The 20,142-nt window shown below is 42.7% G+C and overlaps 1 protein-coding gene across 1 annotated transcript in view; it reads right to left on the bottom strand.

Annotated features, from left to right (window-relative positions):
* Positions 1-20,142, bottom strand: part of plch2a (phospholipase C, eta 2a) — a 167,744-nt gene that overhangs the window by 40,099 nt on the left and 107,503 nt on the right. Inside the window, exons 3-5 of the mRNA XM_084068137.1 lie at positions 7,464-7,610; positions 3,385-3,656; positions 2,625-2,741 (exon numbers count right to left, since the gene is read on the bottom strand). Of these exons, the coding sequence (XP_083924263.1) occupies positions 2,625-2,741; positions 3,385-3,656; positions 7,464-7,610 (536 nt within the window). The remainder of the gene's footprint in view (positions 1-2,624; positions 2,742-3,384; positions 3,657-7,463; positions 7,611-20,142) is intronic.

Here is a 20,142-nt window from a genome sequence, read left to right as displayed (position 1 = left end):
GTTACGCTGAGAAACCGTCCAGCAGCAGATTTGTAAACAGTAAAGTCTTCCTGTACGTACACACACACACACACACACACACACACACACACACACACACACACACACACACACACACACACACACACACACACACACACACACACACACACACACACACACACACACACACACACACACACACACACACACACACAGTATATGGCCAGATTGGTTCCGGGTGTGTTTACCCTGCCTTACTCCAGAGGCCATCTGTGCCCCTGCAGCACCATATGGGTGACCGTCAACAGGGTGCGGGGCTTAGCATTAGCGACCTGGCTAGCTCTGTGGGACTGGCGTGAAAACAACTCGCACACAGCCAGGACCCTGTGGACTAACACGGACTAACACATGGACGGGCTAATACTGGACAAAGTACAGTATATAGTGGAGTTGGCAGCTAAACAACGCGTTAGACCAACATCTGCAGGATTTACAATCAGTAAAAAAAAATAAAGAATTCTGTCAACCTCCTCAACTAGGCCTACACTTACTTACTTTTCTTTTGTAACCTGGTGTGCAATGAACACTGATCTTTGAACCTCTTTCAACCTGGCGTCTCAATTTTAGGCATGTCATTACAGGAGAAAATGATCAAAAATGGTAGATAAATTGTTGAAAATGGCAGATCTACAAGCTTGCGACACATTGAGAGCTTGTAGATCAGCTATTTTCGCTATTCGTTAGTAGTATATATATAAGTATATATGGCTTAAATGGTTACAAAGCAATAACTACAATGGAAATAGGGAACAAGTAATGTACTAAGTATTGATCCAATCTACAGAGGTTAATTGTGCCAGTTATTATTATTGCTTATGTCATTTGGTCACTAGTTGACACTTAACTATTAGAACTAAGGAGGAGATTAGAACTGAGGCAATTCCCAATCAGCAGAAGGCAGTATCTGAGTATCAAGCCTCTCACTCCAGTCCACACTGACCACAGCTGGTGGAGAGCTGGCCTCAACCACACAGACACCACAGTAACTCACGGTCACTTGACGTTGGGCACTTTGCCAGTGGCCTGGCTTGAACGAAGAGCCCAGAAAGGGACCCAGTTAAAGTGGCAGAGCGGTTAATACAGCTGAAGTAAGTGACTTTCTACCAAAGGGCTCTGTCATTTGTGCGTTTACAACATTACACTCCATTAGATTAGTTCCCCTCACGGTGTGGTGTGGAGCAACTGTACAAACACTGTGACATGACATGTCATTCATCTGAATTCTCACCATGGCTATCTGCGAATCACCCTCAAGTCGGAGACAACTCTAAACTTCAGGCAAATCATTTGGGCAGGGGGGAAAGAAAGTCGGTATGAACTGGTTTTGAGCTAAATTATTTCAAAGTCATACATAAATTATTTAAACACCACTTTAACCCTATACTTAGTTGACCGCATTCCCAAAGGTTCTCCTTTTTTCTCCTGTTTTCGCTGTTCACTATACATCTTCGCCGAAAATAGCCAATCTATAAGCTCACAAGGTATCACTTTACAATACGTTGTGAGCTTGTACATTTGATAATTTCAGCTAATGTTCCCCCCGGAATAGGGATGCTAGGGTTCAAGTGGTTAAAAGAACACTGAATAGAAAGCCACCCTGCCTTCTTGCCCGATTGTTGCAGGCTCGTGGTCGCTATGGATTAGCGTGCTGGAGGGTGAATAGGATCTGTCTGTGGAACGCAGTCAATGCAGGGAGAGAAAGCCATGAGCAATCTGAACATTTATCACAGCCTGCTGGGCACGAAAGGCTACATTCTCTTCCTCTCTCTCCAAGGACAGAATAAAAACTTTTTAATTTCCTTTTCATATTGCAAAGAACACCACTTCACTTTCATAGTGCAAAGAACACCATTTCAACAACCACCCACACAATGCAGTATAATTCTTAATTTTCTCCACTCTATTGACTTGAAATGTGAGGCGACCCAGACTTAACCATTGCAACCAAAACAGATGAGCTGCAGACATTAAAACCACAAATCAACAGATGGGCAATTAGAAAGCCACATTCTGCAAGTCTACGTGTTGCTGTGTGTATGCAACGCCACAAGCACACACACCCAAACACACACCCAAACAAAACCCACTCAACAGCCCTGCTGTCATTGATAACAATTTCTCACTGTACAATTTCTCACTCTGCTCCCTTCCTCTCATCCATTGTCACTTCTTTACACCTCTATATCTAGCATTCTTAAAAGCCGACAGCAGCTTTTATTATCAGCGCCCCAAAATGGTGTATCTAGTGCAGTGGTTCCCAAACATTTTAGCTCAAGACCCAAAAGAGAAATTTAACGTTTGCCTGGGAACCAAACTAGTGAAAATAGCAGATCTACAGGCTCACAACACGTTGCAATTATTATTAAAAAAACTAATATAGGAAAACAATGGGGATAGTGAGTAGCCTTATCGAGCTGCGCTGGAGCCACAGTAATACCTTAAGTATATTTGCTGATCTAGAGTGTGTGTGTGTGTGTGTCTGTGTCTGTGTGTGTGTGTGTGTGTGTGTGTGTGTGTGTGTGTGTGTGTGTGTGTGTGTGTGTGTGTGTGTGTGCATGATGTCATCAGAGTTTTTCTGTTACCTTGAACATCTGTTTGACCTTCTGTCGGGGCAGGTTCACGTTGAGCTTGTGCAGGAGCTGCATGACCTCACTGATGCTGAGGGTGCCGTCGCCGTTCTTGTCCGCCTCTGCGAACGTCTGCTTCAGCCATGTAACAGCGCGGTGGGTTAAGGAGGTTAGGACACTTCAGAAGGAACTGACGACACTACAAAATCGGGTGTCAATTTGATGGTGACCCACGCAGAAAATGGCAGATCTAATTGTAGATCAGGTACTTTTGTAGCGCAGGACACCTTTGTGGATTAATATAATAACGCTTATTTGTGGACCAATCATTGATATATTATATCCTTATATTGCAACATTTTCACTAAATGTGTGTTCATGCATGTTTTCTTCTGTTTCTTCAGCTATTTACTGAAAAACTGATTTCTTAAGGACACAGGTTGAATCTGTGATAAAGAGTATTTTACACCAGAACGTTTCATATCATTCATTAAAATAAGTTTTAGGATCACAAAATACTTAATTAATAATTTATCCTTACTAGTAACTACACAGATGTTTGACAGGCTTTTTCTCAGCTAATTGATTTGAGAACATTCAAACTACTGTATATCTTAATCTATTTTCAGATTTCAGTGCATGACCTCATTTTAAAGCTAACAATCTTTCATAATCTGTAAAACAAACAAGTAGGGCCACAAGTAGGGCCCTGTGGCACATTCTAAATCAGACCCTGTTACATGTGTTACATTGGAAAATTTCAACATAATGGTACAGCCTTGTTTATAATGGGAGGATATTGGTCACGGGTGCGCTGCCTCTTGGCCAGGCTGTCCTCGTCGCTGATGCCAGCCATGAGGTACTTGAGGCCAGTGATCCAGGTGCGTGCCTCCTCTCCGGTCCCAGACACCAGGTCCAGGGACTCCATGTGCTCACCGTAGTACAGGCTGAAGCAGCAGTTGGGGTCGAAGAAGCTGCCCTCAGAGTAGCGCTGGAAGATCTCTGACTGCTTGCCCTCGCACACCTCCCGGATCGAGTCAATGGAGACTGGGAGGGATAATAAAGGAGACCAGAGAGGGAAGAGAGGGGGGGGGGGGGGGGGGGGTGAGGGACAGGAATGGGCGAGAGAAAAGCAATGAGAGAGAAAATTTAATGGAGAATTGGATAGTGTTCAGGAAGAGGGGAAATCGGGGCTGGTGGATGGGAAATAAATGATTACTTGCCCCCTGAGCAAAGCCATACGACGCTGTTGCGCGCCGAAAATAGCTGATCTACAAGCTCACAACACTTGTGACGTGTTGTGAGCGTGCAGATCAGCCATTTTTGGTGTGCGACATGGTCATTCAATGGACTATAAATTCAGCATAAGCAGTCAAATAGGTCTATTAGCCAAATTCAAATTAAATAAGGGATACTCAGCGGAACCCAATGGAGCAAAACTATTTTAAGAAACAATTTATAAAATTCCACTTATTCTCATGTAGTTATCTGCATTCCACTGGATTGGAATTTCACCCACCACAGAAGTGACAGTGACAGAACGATAATGGGTGCAGCAGGGTTAGTTTCACTGGGGAAATCTTAATTATCAGTTCAGGTGGTTAGAAATAAACATAGCTAACATACTCTATAAAATGATTATGCCCAGAGAGCTCACATTATGTATGAGATGGTAATGACATTTTAAAGACATCCTCTCCAGTGATTCATTAGCATTAAGCTTAATTCTACTCCCCGAAGAGCAGACGTTATCCCATTTATTGGTTACCATTTTGGAAGATATAAAAAAAAACATAAATCAAACTATGCTGTGTAAGGAAAGAAAAGACTGATGGTTGGTCCCAAATGATTGATACTTGGAATCTAAATGGACCCTCAGGGGTCTGTAACTCAGAGATTGTACAAATACAAAATGGATCCTTACAAATCCATTTGGATCCATTTCAGAGTAAAATGAACGCTGAGGATTTTACAGTGTAGATTGGGGCCCAGAGATTAAAAAAAAAGAAGTATAAATTGGGGATATGTGGCCTAATGCATATCAAATTGTGGCTCCTTGAAATGATAAAGGTTGAGTATCACTGGCCTAAGATGCTGAATCTTACAGTACAATTTTTGGTGTGGGTCTTTAAACCCCAGCGGCCCTGGATTAGCCATCTATTACTGGATTACCGTGACCTAGAGAGCAAGGTGTTTTTAGACCATGCCATTGACTCCCATTGATTCCTTAATACCCTGGACACTAGCCAGAGATTCAGTGGACCAGTTCAGGCGTTTACTTATCTATGACGTTATTAATAATTGGGACTTTTAACCCAACCTTCCACATGTGCTTTCGATTTACAACCGTCAAAATACGTCATTGGCAGTGAATGAGTTAATCAAAACTCTAACAATTAATTCTTCATTAATAGATAAGAAAATGCACATTTACAATGGACAAATGTCTGCGTTCAACTAATTGTTTTCCCTAAGAAAGGAGGTTTATTTAAATACAAATGCATAATGACATAACATAAAAATCTAATTTGAATCATATAATTATGACAAAATTCACTGCGTTGCATGTGCACACACGTGTTGATGGGTGCAAGTTTTATATGCATTCAAGCAATACTGAATTAGCATATTAAGACCCACAGTAGCACTGACGGAGGGGAGGAGGACGAGCACCTTAACCCCCCCTGCCCTCGTGGGATGCCCAGCCATTTTGGCTCAGTAAATGCAACAAGGGGCAGCAATTGAGAAATCCATTTGCCTTGCTATAAAATAATTACAGGAAATGAATTGCATTGCTTGTGGCAGATGCTGCAGTAAATGAAAGAATCTTGTAGAACAGCAGCTCTTAATTGGTCCCAGAAAATGCACAACTCTAGCACAATTTGTTGTTGGTACAATATATCTTCCAAAATGGTAACCAGGCAAAGCAGTGTGAAAATCTCACCAGACAACATAACTGAGCAGGCAAAAACAAAAGATGTGCAACAGTGGTTCTCAGCGTGGGTTCTGGGGACACCCAGGGGTCCATCAGAGCGTTCCAGGGGGTCCTCAGCTAAATTAATCGTATTTAGAACCCAAATGAATGGATCCTTATTTATCTGTAACTCCAAAAGTGTACAAATGGAACTGAAAGAGTAAAATGAACATTGAGGATGTAAAAGTATAGATTGGGGACCCAGAGATAAAAAGAAGTGTATAAAATAGAGAACCATGTGACCTAATGCAAATCAAACTGGGGTCTTTGAAATGAGAGAGGTTGCGAATCACTGATGTACAGTATGCTGGCATTTTGTCCAATAAACTTACTGAAGTTTATTTATTTGATTTAACTTACTTATGTGTAGCATGGGTATTGGAGGCCATTTCTGTTTATGATTTTTTGTTTTTTTTGTCAAACTAGCCATCTGTCCATGAAATGTACATCATTATGCTGAGACACATGGCTCACAATTTCACAGCAGACAATCAAACAGCTTATTTGGCTACAGATTTACAGGTATGTTTATCTTGACAAAGGAGAAAAGGCCCAGGTGTATGTGTGATGTTAAGATGGTGAGAGCTGGCTGGCATATGCAGGAGAGGAGAAAGAGATCTGACAGACTGTACTGGTATGTGTTTGACCGTTAATGAGCCTTTTTCACAAATGCGGTCAACATCCTGTACTTCCACATTGACTTAAGTGTGTATACAGTATATTCTTCATTGCCAGAACTGTTAGACAACTTTCTGACGTCTTTGATTCTGTCTGTGATCACTTTGTGTTTCCAGTGTATAACACGGTACAGGTGTTGCCAATGCATCTTTGTATTTCTGGTGACAAGACGACTGCATGGCTATGTGGTTTGTTTAAGTTAGCCTTTACGAGCATATAGTGATGTGCAGTTTTTATTTTTTATAACCGACCCCCGGCTGACCTTAAAAAATATGCATTAAACAACCATCCGAACAAATCCCAAACATCGTTTTAATAATAATAATGCATGACAGTAGCACAATTGTCAGGACTAAATTAAATTAATAAACTGTTCCACATGGGCTTCTCTGGTCAGCAGTGCACCAGATTCAGAATGGTGATAGATGGTTTGGTTGCGCAATTAACCTTTTACTACTCGTTACTGGTGGTGTGCTTGAGCGAATCAGAAAGCACACGCACTTTAATTGTTGTAATCTCCCTGCCTGCAGTGGAAATTAAAATATCTCCTCTGAACCAATTCTCTTCTCTCACCAGAATCATTTCTCCATAGTTGTCCAACCAAAACCAGGGTGTGTGTGCATGAATAATTTAGGCATAGAGAAGAGAGCTAGGGGGCTGAGGTGGATTATGAAGAGGTGAGTACCGGTAATAGGGGATGAGATGGAGTCTGAAGAGGTGAGTAATAGGGGGTGAGATGGAGTCTGAAGAGGTGAGTAATAGGGGGTGAGATGGAGTCTGAAGAGGTGAGTAATAGGGGGTTAGGGGGAGTCTGAAGAGGTGAGTATTCTGGATCATTTGAAGGAGCTTAAGTGAGCATGCTCACTTAAGCTCAAGATTTGATCTTAGCATCATGATGATCTGCCAGAAAACTGTTCCTGAGATCCCATCCTCATAGCCATCATTCATTTCACATCTTAAAGGTGAACCAAAATAAAATAATAGTTTTAGACTATGTATACTAGGTACCTGTAGCATGAAAAACCAAGAACAGCACACGTTGCTCTATACTGTACATGTGCAATGAATGGTGAATCATTCAGCACCACCGCCGATGGACAGCGACCATGACATTTTACACAGGGATAAAATCACATCACATCAGAACAATGGGATTTAGGTTGCCAATCGGCTGTTTTCCCTTTAAGAACAAAGACACTCACTCTTGGCCCTCTCATTCTTGCGCGAGGGCCTCCAGCGGATGCAGGACTTATGCTCGTCCAGGAAGAAGTAGCGCACCAATCCCTTGGAGCCGCCGCGGAGCTTCACCATCTGGGTCCCCGTCTGCATAGAGCTCATGCATTTCTCCACTGGAGAAGAAGAAGAACAAAGAAAGGATTGGAAAGTCATCAACAAACAAAATAAATAAATAAATACACCGCCAACGGAGAGCGAGCAAAATGTGTGTACAGTACACATCATGTTTGTATTCGAGAGAGAGAGCATATGTGTTTTCTCAACAGCCCAGCAGGGTTTGCAAGAATGGATCTCATGCACACACAAAAATACACTAACGCACATGCACGCAGGAAGGCACACACGCAGGTACGCATCCATACACACACACACACACACACACACACACGCACACACAGAGAATACTTTGGACATGGCCATCAGGGAATTGCTAATCTCATGGGAGGGAGAGGCAGGGAAGGTAGATGGACAGCAACAGGAAATTTCTCCACACACAAAAAAAAGTAAATCCCTGTCACAATAACCCTACTTCACACGGTGAGAGAACAAGAGAAAGAATTAATAAAACATACACCTGGTGGGATGAACATCCTTTTTGTAACCAAACTTGAATGCTGCTTGAGGAAGAAAAAAAATCATCCCACACAGTGAGTGAAATGACAGCTGATGAATACGACTCCTGTTCCAATGAAAACATAGACAGCATCCCTGTGAGGATGTACCGTACGCCCAGAGCCCAAACTTCTAAAATGTGCCATTTTTGGGGGGTTTTGACAATTCCTCCACACACTAGTCTAGCTAGTGTGTGGAAGAGACACTCTCTGTCAATCCCTCGGGCTATGAGGCCACATCATCAATTGTCAGGTGGCAGGCACGTTCACGGTGCTGGGTGCTCGCGCATGCCGCACCTCCCCAGACGTTTGTAAACAAGATTAGCGGGTGGTCGGCCCGATGACACAGAAAGCTCTGCGTCTGCAGTGTGCATGGGAAACCGCTGCTTCAGTATGTGAGATAGTAACACAGTAGACACAGAAGTGATGGATTGCTGTAATTGGCCATTGATTTGGCCAGGCTGCACTCTCATTGGCAAGTGGGTAGACCGGCCAATGTCCCCGACCCTCCAGGGCGCTAGTTAATGTAGTTCAGTCCCATGTCTCATCCTCCCATACAATTTAGTCGGAAGCTGCAAACCTCCCTAGCCCTGCCACTTTCCTAAAATGATTGGACTTTTTTTTTCATGATATCCTGCCCTGCCTACACAATAAAATCCCGAGTGTCAAGTCTAATTCAGAGTGTCCAACTGCATCGTTCTCCAAAGCAAGTAGTCGACTGTGCCATCGACAGGCCCGGTTCATATGTGGCTGGCACAAATATTTTCAGAGAGGAACGTTGCATAGGCGTTTGCTGCATGGCTGCATGCTTTCACTCCCACAAACCAATTACCAGCGACGTTCATTTTGACGCGTCAGCGATTCCAAGTTTCTTGCTGCCTCAAGTTGCCCGCTTCGCAAACAGCTTTAGGATGCTGCCAAGTGAGGCAGGTTTGTGTTACATTAACTAGCGTTGTAGTGCAGGGCGGCTGCAGAGAGTAAGAGCAGTATTGATATGACTATTGATATGCTAGTCTGTTCCTGGCTCTACGCTACGCTAGGAACTGACTGTCAGTAAGAGAACACAGCCTGCCCTCCCTTGGCAGGTTCGATATTGGCACATAACAGAACCCACAGGCAAAACTTTTCAGACATTTTGTACAGACACACCCAGAGAGACAAAAATATGGAGACACTATGTTAGTTTTTCTTTCTTTTAAATTAATTTCTTTTACATTTCTTTCTTTTAAATCGGACTGTACACTGAAGAATAACAATAAAGCATTAAATCCCAACCAAATCCCATGTGTGTGTGTGTGTGTGTGTGTGTGTGTGTGTGTGTGTGTGTGTGTGTGTGTGTGTGTGTGTGTGTGTGTGTGTGTGTGTGTGTGTGTGTGTGTGTGTGTGTGTGTGTGTGTGTGTGTGTTATACATAAGAATATCCTCATGTAATATGGTTCTTTCCATGCAGTGGAACGCAATTGTGGAAGCAGAATCTGAATGGGAACTCAGTCAAGCAGAATAGACAAAATAAAGCACAAAGTCACAGTTTTAGAAGAATTGGTGATATATTTCTGATATCAAAAAGGAGTTGCAGACTTACAATTCAGGAGGACAAGAATGCATGGAACTACCAGCAGTCTGAACTCAAGGAACAGACTGAAAATAAGTGACTTATATTCACATCACCAAAATGACAACATAGTAAGATCCCTCCTCCTACCCAACAGCTTAATTTACATCGAGAACACCTGAAAACAAAGAGGATTATAGTTCCCTTTGTTCCGGCCAGGGGCAGAACACACCTAACCTTTAGCTATTCCTACCCACCAGCCGATTTGTCCTTGAACCAAACAAATGCAAACCTGTCTCTAGGAGCCAGAATGTCTGCAGTAGGGTAACAAAATGTCATAGGAAATAGGAGGAGTATATTTGACTCAGACATCATTGCAGTTCTTCACAAATGTTCACTACATTTCAAAATTACTTTAACACAATGGAAATTAAAACTTCCGCTTTGAAATACCTACCTAACTGAACAACAAGCGGTGTCAGTTTATGGTTTCAAACCCCAGGATGTACTGTACACAACAGTCCTCGGCACAGATACTCTGTATGTCTCCACTTTCCTTTTTTATCGAATGAATTTTAAAGAAATGACACTGAGGGATCAGAAGCTCAACATGGTGAGGGGAAAGTTCCACATTAGTCTATTATTTATGTCACAAGGAAAGTGAATATTATTAATGAACTGTAAATGTGCCACAGAGTTAGCTTTTTATATATAAATCTTTAGTCCCCAGCAGGATGTTAAAGCTGCAATCTGCAATGTTTATGTCCTACCCAGGATTCGAAAGCAGGTCTCGCACATCAGACACCAAATTTCTACCACTCATCCAAGAGCCACTTGACCAGGGGAGATAGTGTGCATACAGTTTGAGCTTCAGGCAGCGCTACTTCTCAACCAGTACTAGGTATCCTACCTGACACCAGGGTGTAATAAGATCCGGATTGCAGCTTTAAAATCGTCTACAGATAGAGACTGCATATCAAACCTCCAGCTACATCTATTGCAGTAAATTCCTAGCCCGCTGACAATTACCCTAGACCACATAAAAAAAGAAGAAAAAGGAAAGTCTCCATGAGAAGAATCATCGGAGACCACAGGCACGCTATCCAGCACAGATCACCAGGCATTCAGCAGTTAAGTGGTGGACGTGCACATTTGACCTACTTCAGCCCGTTTGAAAAGGTTATTCATAACCTATAGAAGGCTGATTAAGCCTGAACAAATCAAGCCACTTGTAAATTAGCCAACAGTTGAATGGGTCGGGACGAAGCGCTTGCGGTCGACGCACTGAAGCACCGGGTGATCTGTCACTATCTGACTGGTTAGAAAGGTGGTACGCTGAAATTGAATGCACAGGCATTATGCTATAGGCCACTGGTTCTCAACGTGGGACCCGGGAACCCCTAGGGGTCCTTGATGGGGTTCCATCTTGAAATTAAAAAGGATCAGTGTTGGAAAGTAACTAAAGTAATATGTAACTTAAAGTAATATTATTACTTTTTTCCAGTAACTAGTAAAGTAACAAATTACTTTTGGCAGGGAGTAATAAGTAAAGTTACTATATTACTTTTTAAACAAGTAATATGTAATAAGTAATATATTACTATGTTTTAGTAACTTTTCCAACACTGAAAAGGATCCACTGCTATAGTCACCTCTCCACTCAGCATGGACACTAGTCTCTAGACACATACAGTACCATGAAACAAATGCGAGTACCTGCGCCATTCAAACAAATCATGAAAGACAAAGAGGGCTTAAGTAAAGGAGATGATGAGGAGATGTGATGTGGAGAATAAGGAAGGACAATGGGACGAAAGCGTGGAAAGAAGTGAATAATTGAAAGAGAAGGAACGCTTGGGGAACAAAGGAACGGACAGCGGGAGCAGAAAACAAACTGAGCAAGAAAAGAGGGGAAATGAGAGAGAACGTAATGAAGACGGGAAGGAAGCAGGAAATAAGGATCGGAATACAAGAAACACAGTGTATACTATACTGTAATACTAGAAACACATGACGATCCAGTGCATACTACTGTATACTGCAGTCCGAGAAACACATGAGGCTCCAGTAGGGATGCACCGAATGGAAAATTCTTGGCCGAAAAACTGAATACCGAATATAGGAAACACTTGGTCGAAAACCGAATGGCCAAAATCTTTATTCAGGCAGTATATACTCGAGAGGTTTCACACATGCTCATTACTACGTGGGTGTATACAGTGTTATGCAAGACCCATACGTCATACACTAACGTGGCAATCAGCTGACCAATTGGGCGAGTTATTTAAGCTCACCTAAATCTGCGTTCCTTCCGCTGTTGTGTCCCTGGTTGTTGTTATGCAGCTGTTTGCTCCCACCCCAGAGCCACCTGTGGTCTCTGCTATTGGTTCTGTTATCCATGGGGGGTTGTTATTGTATATCTATCTCCCTGCTCTTAATGGTTAATGATGGTTGTCTAATTGTTCAGAGCAGGGAGAAAAAATATAGCAGAGCCTGAATGCCAAGATAAAATATTACATCCAACCTTGTAGTCTCATTCTATAATGTTGGTTGAATCTATTCATGAGTTATCTGACTGAACTTATAAATCACTATAATGGGTCCATATTGAGATGGATTAATTGTGTAGAATTATTTATTTGCTATTGTGTAGTAATAGAAGACAATATGTCTGAAAACATTAGCATGCCACAGTTGAATTATTGCAAATTAAAGAAATATGAATTCAAGAAATTAACACATACTGTATATTGAATAGCCTAACAAAAGGCAATATAATGTCTGCAGCTGCATTATTGCACTTAACCAAAATGCATTAATAATATTAGGCCTGCCAATGCCATTCCTTTTGGAGAAGTCACTTTCAGTTTCATTTTAGCGAGACACACACACACACACACACACACACACACACACACACACACACACACACACACACACACACACACACACACACACACACACACACACACACACACACACACACACACACACCGACAGAAGCGTTTACAGCTGGTGTTGTTGTTTTTTGCGCTGCGCATACAGGCTCTTTAACTAGCGCTGATTAACCTACTAATGTCACACCCTCTGACATGTGTGGATTTTTGTTTGGTAAATTCAAGATGACAAAGATAGTATTCCTTCCTTCCTTCCAAGTTGTCTTGAGCTGTCGTGTGTCAGGGGGGGCGGGCCAGTGCGGGGAGGAATGTCAGCTGGGCTCAACCAGCGTGATCTAATAGGAGAGCGACGACACTAGCGTTGACTCCCATTGTAAGTATGGAACGCGGAAATGCTCGCCTGGGCTCAACCAGACCCATAGAGAGAGAGAGAGTTACGACACGCTTTGATCTCGCGGCAAAAGCGGGCCGTTATGGGCTGTAGTTCCGATCATTGGAACTTCCTCATTGAGATGAGAACGAGCATTTCTGCATTCCATTCTTACGATGGGAGTCAGCGCTAGTGTCGTCACTCTCATATTAGATCACGTTGGGCTCAAACTGAGAGACGCAGCTGATTTGTACTCCTCCATTCAACAGAGAGACTCAGCTGCTGTATACTTCTCCCTACAACAGTGTTTTACCGATCGGCTTGTGCTGTTTGTGTATGTCTTCTAACATTACATTCTGTAATATTTATTGGGCGTTAAAATCTATTTGAATTGAATACCGAATATTCTTTTTTTTGCCATATTCGGCTTAATATATTGGGTGGCCGAATATTCAGTGCATTCCTAGGATCCAGTGCATACTGCACTGTAATACTAGAAACACATGAGGATCCAGTGCATACTGTACTGTAATATTAGAAACACATGAAGATCCAGTGCATTCTGTACTGTAATATTAGAAACACATGAAGATCCAGTGCATTCTGTACTGTAATATTAGAAACACATGAGGATCCAGTGCATACTGTACTGTAATACTAGAAACACATGAGGATCCAGTGCATACTGTACTGTAATACTAGAAACACATGAGGATCCAGTGCATACTGTACTGTAATATTAGAAACACATGAGGATCCAGTGCATACTGTACTGTAATACTAGAAACACATGAGGATCCAGTGCATACTGTACTGTAATACTAGAAACACATGAGGATCCAGTGCATACTGTACTGTAATATTAGAAACACATGAGGATCCAGTGCATTCTGTACTGTAATATTAGAAACACATGAGGATCCAGTGCATACTGTACTGTAATACTAGAAACACATGAGGATCCAGTGCATACTGTACTGTAATATTAGAAACACATGAGGATCCAGTGCATTCTGTACTGTAATATTAGAAACACATGAGGATCCAGTGCATACTGTACTGTAATACTAGAAACACATGAGGATCCAGTGCATACTGTACTGTAATACTAGAAACACATGAGGATCCAGTGCATACTTTACTGCACGCTGATAACAAGGCGAGGGATATGATAGTAGCAAACACTTTTAACACACCCTGCAGCTCCGCAGAGACACAGAGAGAGAGAGAGAGCGAGGGTGGGGAGGGGGACTCCAAACTCTTTTACTAACGGGTCTGGGTCCGTTACCATAGCAACACTGACAGGGTTAAAGTATGTGGTGATATGGAGAAGAAGCCTAGAGAGGAGAATGTGTTAACAAAAAAAGAGAGGAAAAAAAACTGCCTGGTTAACAAAAGACTACTCTTAAAAATAGTCTGCTACAGTATATATGACAATATTTGCCAATATTCACCAGAAAATTGCCATAAAATAATCCCATCTAACACAGGCACATTTAACACAAATTCATTCATTAACAGTAACGCATGTCAAATGAGGGAGCCTCAGGAATAATGTTAACAAGTTCTAAAGTGCAACAGACAAATCAAACGTGTTAAAAGAAAGGGGGATTCAATTTAAAGTTTAAACCCAATTCATCTGCATTCATGAGCTACAGAGAGCGAGGGAACAAATGTAGCCTCATTTAATTATTTTTATAGATTCTAGAGCCCGATGGACCAATATATCAGTCTGGCCGATATATCGCAGATATATCTGACAACATCGGTATCAGCAATTATGCAGCTGATGTGTCCCAATTTTTTACAATTTTCAACTTTATTTGAAAAGTTTGAGTTATTTGTGTTTATTTTTATTTATTTTTGTTTGGAAAAAGTAACACGTTTTTCATATTCATCACAAAATATTGGACAAAACATTGGTAATTGGAGGATTAGAACAACATCGGGATCAGAAATCTGGTATTAGGCAGGCTCTAATAGATACACCTGTAACACCTGACAAAACAAATCAAAGTAATTACAGTGCCAAAAACAAGCACATAACCTGCGGGCGCCAGTAAATCCAGGCTTTTCTGTCTGCCTCATTGAAAAAAACTTCAAATTGATTGCAATTTGCAATTGATTGCAAAATGCTGCATTTTCAGCATGTGACAGTGTCCTACAACGAAGCACAAATCAGGCTTAAAGGGAAGTCTCCCTACGTTGGTAGACCCAACAGGAATTGGCTCCTGCTGGCGAACACAGCTGCTGTGGTTGTGTTGAAGGGGTTAAAGGAGCTACACCATGAATTTAAAAAATAATAATAATATTTGATATCATATTGTTTATGTCCCTCAAACGTTTTTCAAAAGGTTTGAGCCTAAATCAAGCCTCAGATATACTCATTCCAACTAACTTCTCTCTGGCTTATAAAGCACTTTCACCTGCAATACCACATTGTCCTGTTTGGCACGGGGCGCTAGTGAGCCAGTTTGTATGCATGTTATGTCCTGGTTCTGTGTGGAAAAAGTAAAAAAAAAAAATAAGAAAAAATTTAAAAAAAAAAAAAAATGAAAAAAAAAAAATATTTTTTTTTTAAGATTTTTTTTTTTTGGTTAGAACTGAAAAACGGGAGGAATTGTTCCCAGACGTGACGTAGGGTGGGGGAACAAATCTGACGGACTGTTTTCAGACCAATTTACATAAAAACCACAGATAGCCTATGAAAGCCTGCATGCTCGAAGTCGGGTATTTGTTGGAACAGAAGAGAGGTGGGGGAGACCAAAAACACACAAAAATGAAGAAAAAGTTAAAATTCATGGTGTAGACCCTTTAAAGAAAGCACCAGATAACAGGCCCGGAGCCAGCTTTCCACCGGACTGCAGGATGACATAGGTGAAACTACAGCGACTGGGTGACCTACTACCTGTCAGTTTAAGCCACGAGGATAGACTGATCTCCATACGTTGTAGATGCACGGTGCATACTTAGTAGCACTATGCTGGAACGAACACACACACACACACACACACACACACACACACGCGCGCGCGCGCGTACGTGGTGGATATAGTGCAGGTGGCCATTTCACCATGCAGCCTTGAAGACTTCATTATTTCACAAATGTGACCTGCTGAGAATGGAATACATTTCAACATGGAATACATTGCACCAACAATTACAAACGTATTAAAGCTGCAATCCATAACTTTCATTATCGAGCCTGAGATTCAAACCTTGGTCTCCCACATAAGCGACCAAATTCTACTCTATTCTCCTCTCCACCATATCTTAGTTTGACACCATTTACAGGAGACTTTACAGCCTACTGAACCACAACAGCCACACTAAAGCCGGGTGCCATCTGTTGTCAATTAGTGCTTGGGTCATTGTAGACAGCCCGAGGGGAAAAATCAACACACTGACTGAACCCGATTAAAGTCAAACTCACAACATGATACCAATCTCTATTATCAATACAATAATCAATATCACATTCATACAGCTGCTCTTGTAACTTTTGGCAGCAACAAACCGCACTCTTGACACATCTAACCAAAAACTATGCTTGTCGCTTACCCATAAATCCAAGTCTCCACTTGGAAAACTCCACAATACTGCTGCCAGTAGAACTGGTGAAGAACTCCTCCACTATGTAAGCCATGGAGGCTTGGTGCTGGCTCTTACGCTGAGCCATTTCCTTCTGCTGGTCCTTCTCGCTCGCCGAGATGAAGGCCCCCTTAGCCGGGGGTCTTGGCATGTCGCCTGTGGCGGCAGTGGCCGTTGAGCGCATCAGGGCTGAGGACACAGGGCCGATGGGGAAAAAGCCACTCATTACGGACGTGCTCATTCAGAACAAATGTGGATACGTTTCCTAAGCCGCGAGGAGAATGCTCACTTTAAAATGTTCAATAAAGAACCAGGCTGTCAGCGGGCCGTCATAGTCAATGCAGATTGAAAGAGGACATCTGAATCAATGTATTCAACTCTTGACGCAGTGCATGCTTTTCTCCCCAAAGATTTTGATTCATGTATCTGCTGTCACAGCAGGTCTTTCCAGAGCAAAGGTAATGGAAGCTGATTTTTGCTTCCAAAGGCTCCCCCTTCGCCCCTGAGAAGGATCACAAGATGAAATCTCAGTGTGTCAGCACGAGTAGGACTCCCACAGTCCACTATATAACTAGTATGTACTAGTCTCCTAATGATATCAACAGTTAGTCAACAATCTCGCTCTATCTTCTTGTAGCAGCAAACCTGCTCATATCCGCCATAGTCGTCTTCTCTTCAATATCCCTCCAGAGTAAAGAGGCGAGCCATCATCTTTCTTCAAAAGGGGGGGGGGGGGGGGGGGGGGGGGTATTCTTTCAATAGCAGGCTTCTCACTCAGAGAGGAGGATGAGAGAATGGCAGGCTTTCAGAATGCACTGAAACTGCTACAGGTATAAGCAGACGCAATACAGACGCAATAGAGAAACTGTGCAGCATGTGTTGGACCGCTGGCAATCCTAAATCCCTAGGAAGAGGTAATCCAGGACCTGGGGATTTGCTTAACGTGTGTGTGTGTGTGTGTGTGTGTGTGTGTGTGTGTGTGTGTGTGTGTGTGTGTGTGTGTGTGTGTGTGTGTGTGTGTGTGTGTGTGTGTGTGTGTGTGTGTGTGTGTGTGTGTGTGTGTGTGTGTGTGTGTGTGTGTGTGTAGGGGGGTGACACGGAAACAGACAGAGAGAGAGATGGAAGGGAGGGCTGATAGATCCATAATGAAGATATTGGCTAACCAATGACTATTCCATGCCCATTATCGCACATATCGACATTCGAGATCCTTCACACAACCCCAGCTGAGATAATCATGACTTTTTTTTTTTTACTTTATTTTGGAGGGGACAAGATGGGAGTCGGATTCAAACCCAGTTTCTCGTGCTCACAAAGAGATTATGGTCTGTGCACTAACTGGCAGAGCCACCAGGCAGTGCAAGCACCCTATGAATTATTCTGTTATCCACCCCACCCTACCCCACCCTCATTCAACTACCTGTTTAATTGCATTGTTTAAAGGCACTGCGGAAGAGATTTTCTGCAACTGCTGCACTCTCTTGGACATTTGCAAATACAGCCTATTGTGTGTGTGTGTGTGTGTGTGTGTGTGTGTGTGTGTGTGTGTGTGTGTGTGTGTGTGTGTGTGTGTGTGTGTGTGTGTGTGTGTGTGTGTGTGTGTGTGTGTGTGTGTGTGTGTGTGTGTGTGTGTGTGTGTGTGTGTCTGTCTGTCTGTCTGTCTGTCTGTCTGTCTGTCTGTCTGTCTGTCTGTCTGTCTGTCTGTCTGTCTGTCTGTCTGTCTGTCTGTCTGCACAGATATTCTTTAATCACACATAGCCATGCAAACTTGCCGTATCTTTAAATAACCCTATGCTGCTATCATTATCATTAACCACAATTTACTGCAGAGAAATCCAGGCGCAACTTCCGTTATTCATTGTTGGGAGATAATTACTGCACGCAAATGGCCTGTGAGCAGCACTATTGCCTCAGCTTCCAAACTAGGCTCATACTCCTGAGTTTCTTGTGTGTCACAACATAGCCTACTAAAATATAGTGTGGAGAATACTTAAACACTCAAGGGCATGGCATCGGTCCTCCAGAGAGGACTGATTACCAGGCTTGCGAGAGTTCGGAAGATAACTATGATACCTACCCTGTATGGGTAATAACATTTCACAGGATGTGATTGTATTATGCATATGATTCTGGACATTAAACCTATCTATGGATATGGAGCCCTTCTACGATACAACTAGTCAGGAAAATTAATGCAAGAACAGGCTGTATGTCAAGTGTCTCTCAGTCTGAAATGCCACCAGCTCAACCAGCCATGCAGAGAATAATGCAAATGCATGCAAAAGCAATCCAATCTGCAACACCACTGCAGCAATATTTGTAATATTACTCTTCTCCTCATATTACTCTTCTCCTCAGGGCAAGAAGTTCCAACCCCAGTGTGTACAATGCAACCAGCAGCAAATGCATCATCAGGCATCAGAATAAACCAAAGAATGTAAATTCTAGTCAATGAAAACATGCTAATTTCACCATGAGACATTCTAACGGGCAAAGGTTAGGTTTACATAAATAATTGTCATCTACAGTTCTACCAGTAAGAAATGGAGAGGAGAATACAGGTGGGGGGGGGGGGGCAAGAGAGAGGAAAGAGAGAGAGAGAGAGAGAGAGAGAGAGAGAGAGAGAGAGAGACTGATATAACAGTTGCTATTATGTTTATACACTGACAACCTTGCAGTGTGCAGTGAAATGAGGCTAGTGTATCACCAGGCAGTGTGCCAACTAACTGCCAGCTTTACGTTGTGGGAGTGTAGTGTAGAGCCACCCAAGTGCTTACAGTTCAATCATTTCTCATACAAGTCAACTGGAAGAGGTGAAAAGTGCACTAATTACCTTCCCTTTATGTGGTTGTGCGATAACTGATTCATTTAGTTTTTGTACCCCTCCTCCACATTACCATGGTAATTATTCCTGTAAACCATGTGCTTATTTTAGCCTATACCTATTTGGTGCGGCTGATATCAGGCATTCCACCAACCGAAAATTATATATTTTCTCATTTCTTGTACCAAAGATTATCGGCAAATATTACTGGGCACGTCTTACTTGGAATCTAGTCAGTGGAGGAAAAAGTACTCCTTTTTTTTAGCCGCGAGCTGAAAGCGCTGCGGCTCTACAGACAGCCTCAGACATCGTCACTCGCGACACGACATGTTTTCGACATGTTTTCGGGACACCTATTTGTCTATTGGCTGTCCTGGCTGTCCTTCACTACTTTACAGCCAATGGGGAGACACTACTTTAAAGCCCATGGACGGCCAATGGACGGCCGTCATTCACAGCACCCGCCTCTCCTCGCAGCACCCCCCCCCTCCCTCCCTCTCCCAAGTCCCTCTCTCTCTCTCTCTCTCTCACACACACACACACACACACGCGCGCTCTTTTTTCTCTCTCTCTCTCTCTCTCTCTCTCTCTCTCTCTCTCTCTCTCTCTCTCTCTCTCTCTCTCTCTCTCTCTCTCTCTCTCTCTCTCTCTCTCTCTCTCTCTCTCTCTCTCTCTCTCTCTCTCTCTCTCTCTCTCTCTCTCTCTCTCTCTCTCTCTCTCGTGTTAGCAACATGCTATGCTAACCGTAATAGTGAGAGGACAGAGTGAGAGGCTGAGAGTCATAAAGTCATTAAGTCATAA

The sequence above is a fragment of the Gymnoscopelus microlampas genome (genome assembly GCF_963454915.1).
Source record: "Gymnoscopelus microlampas genome assembly, chromosome: 10".
NCBI lineage: Eukaryota > Metazoa > Chordata > Actinopteri > Myctophiformes > Myctophidae > Gymnoscopelus > Gymnoscopelus microlampas.
This window is presented reverse-complemented; position numbering and strand designations above follow the sequence as displayed.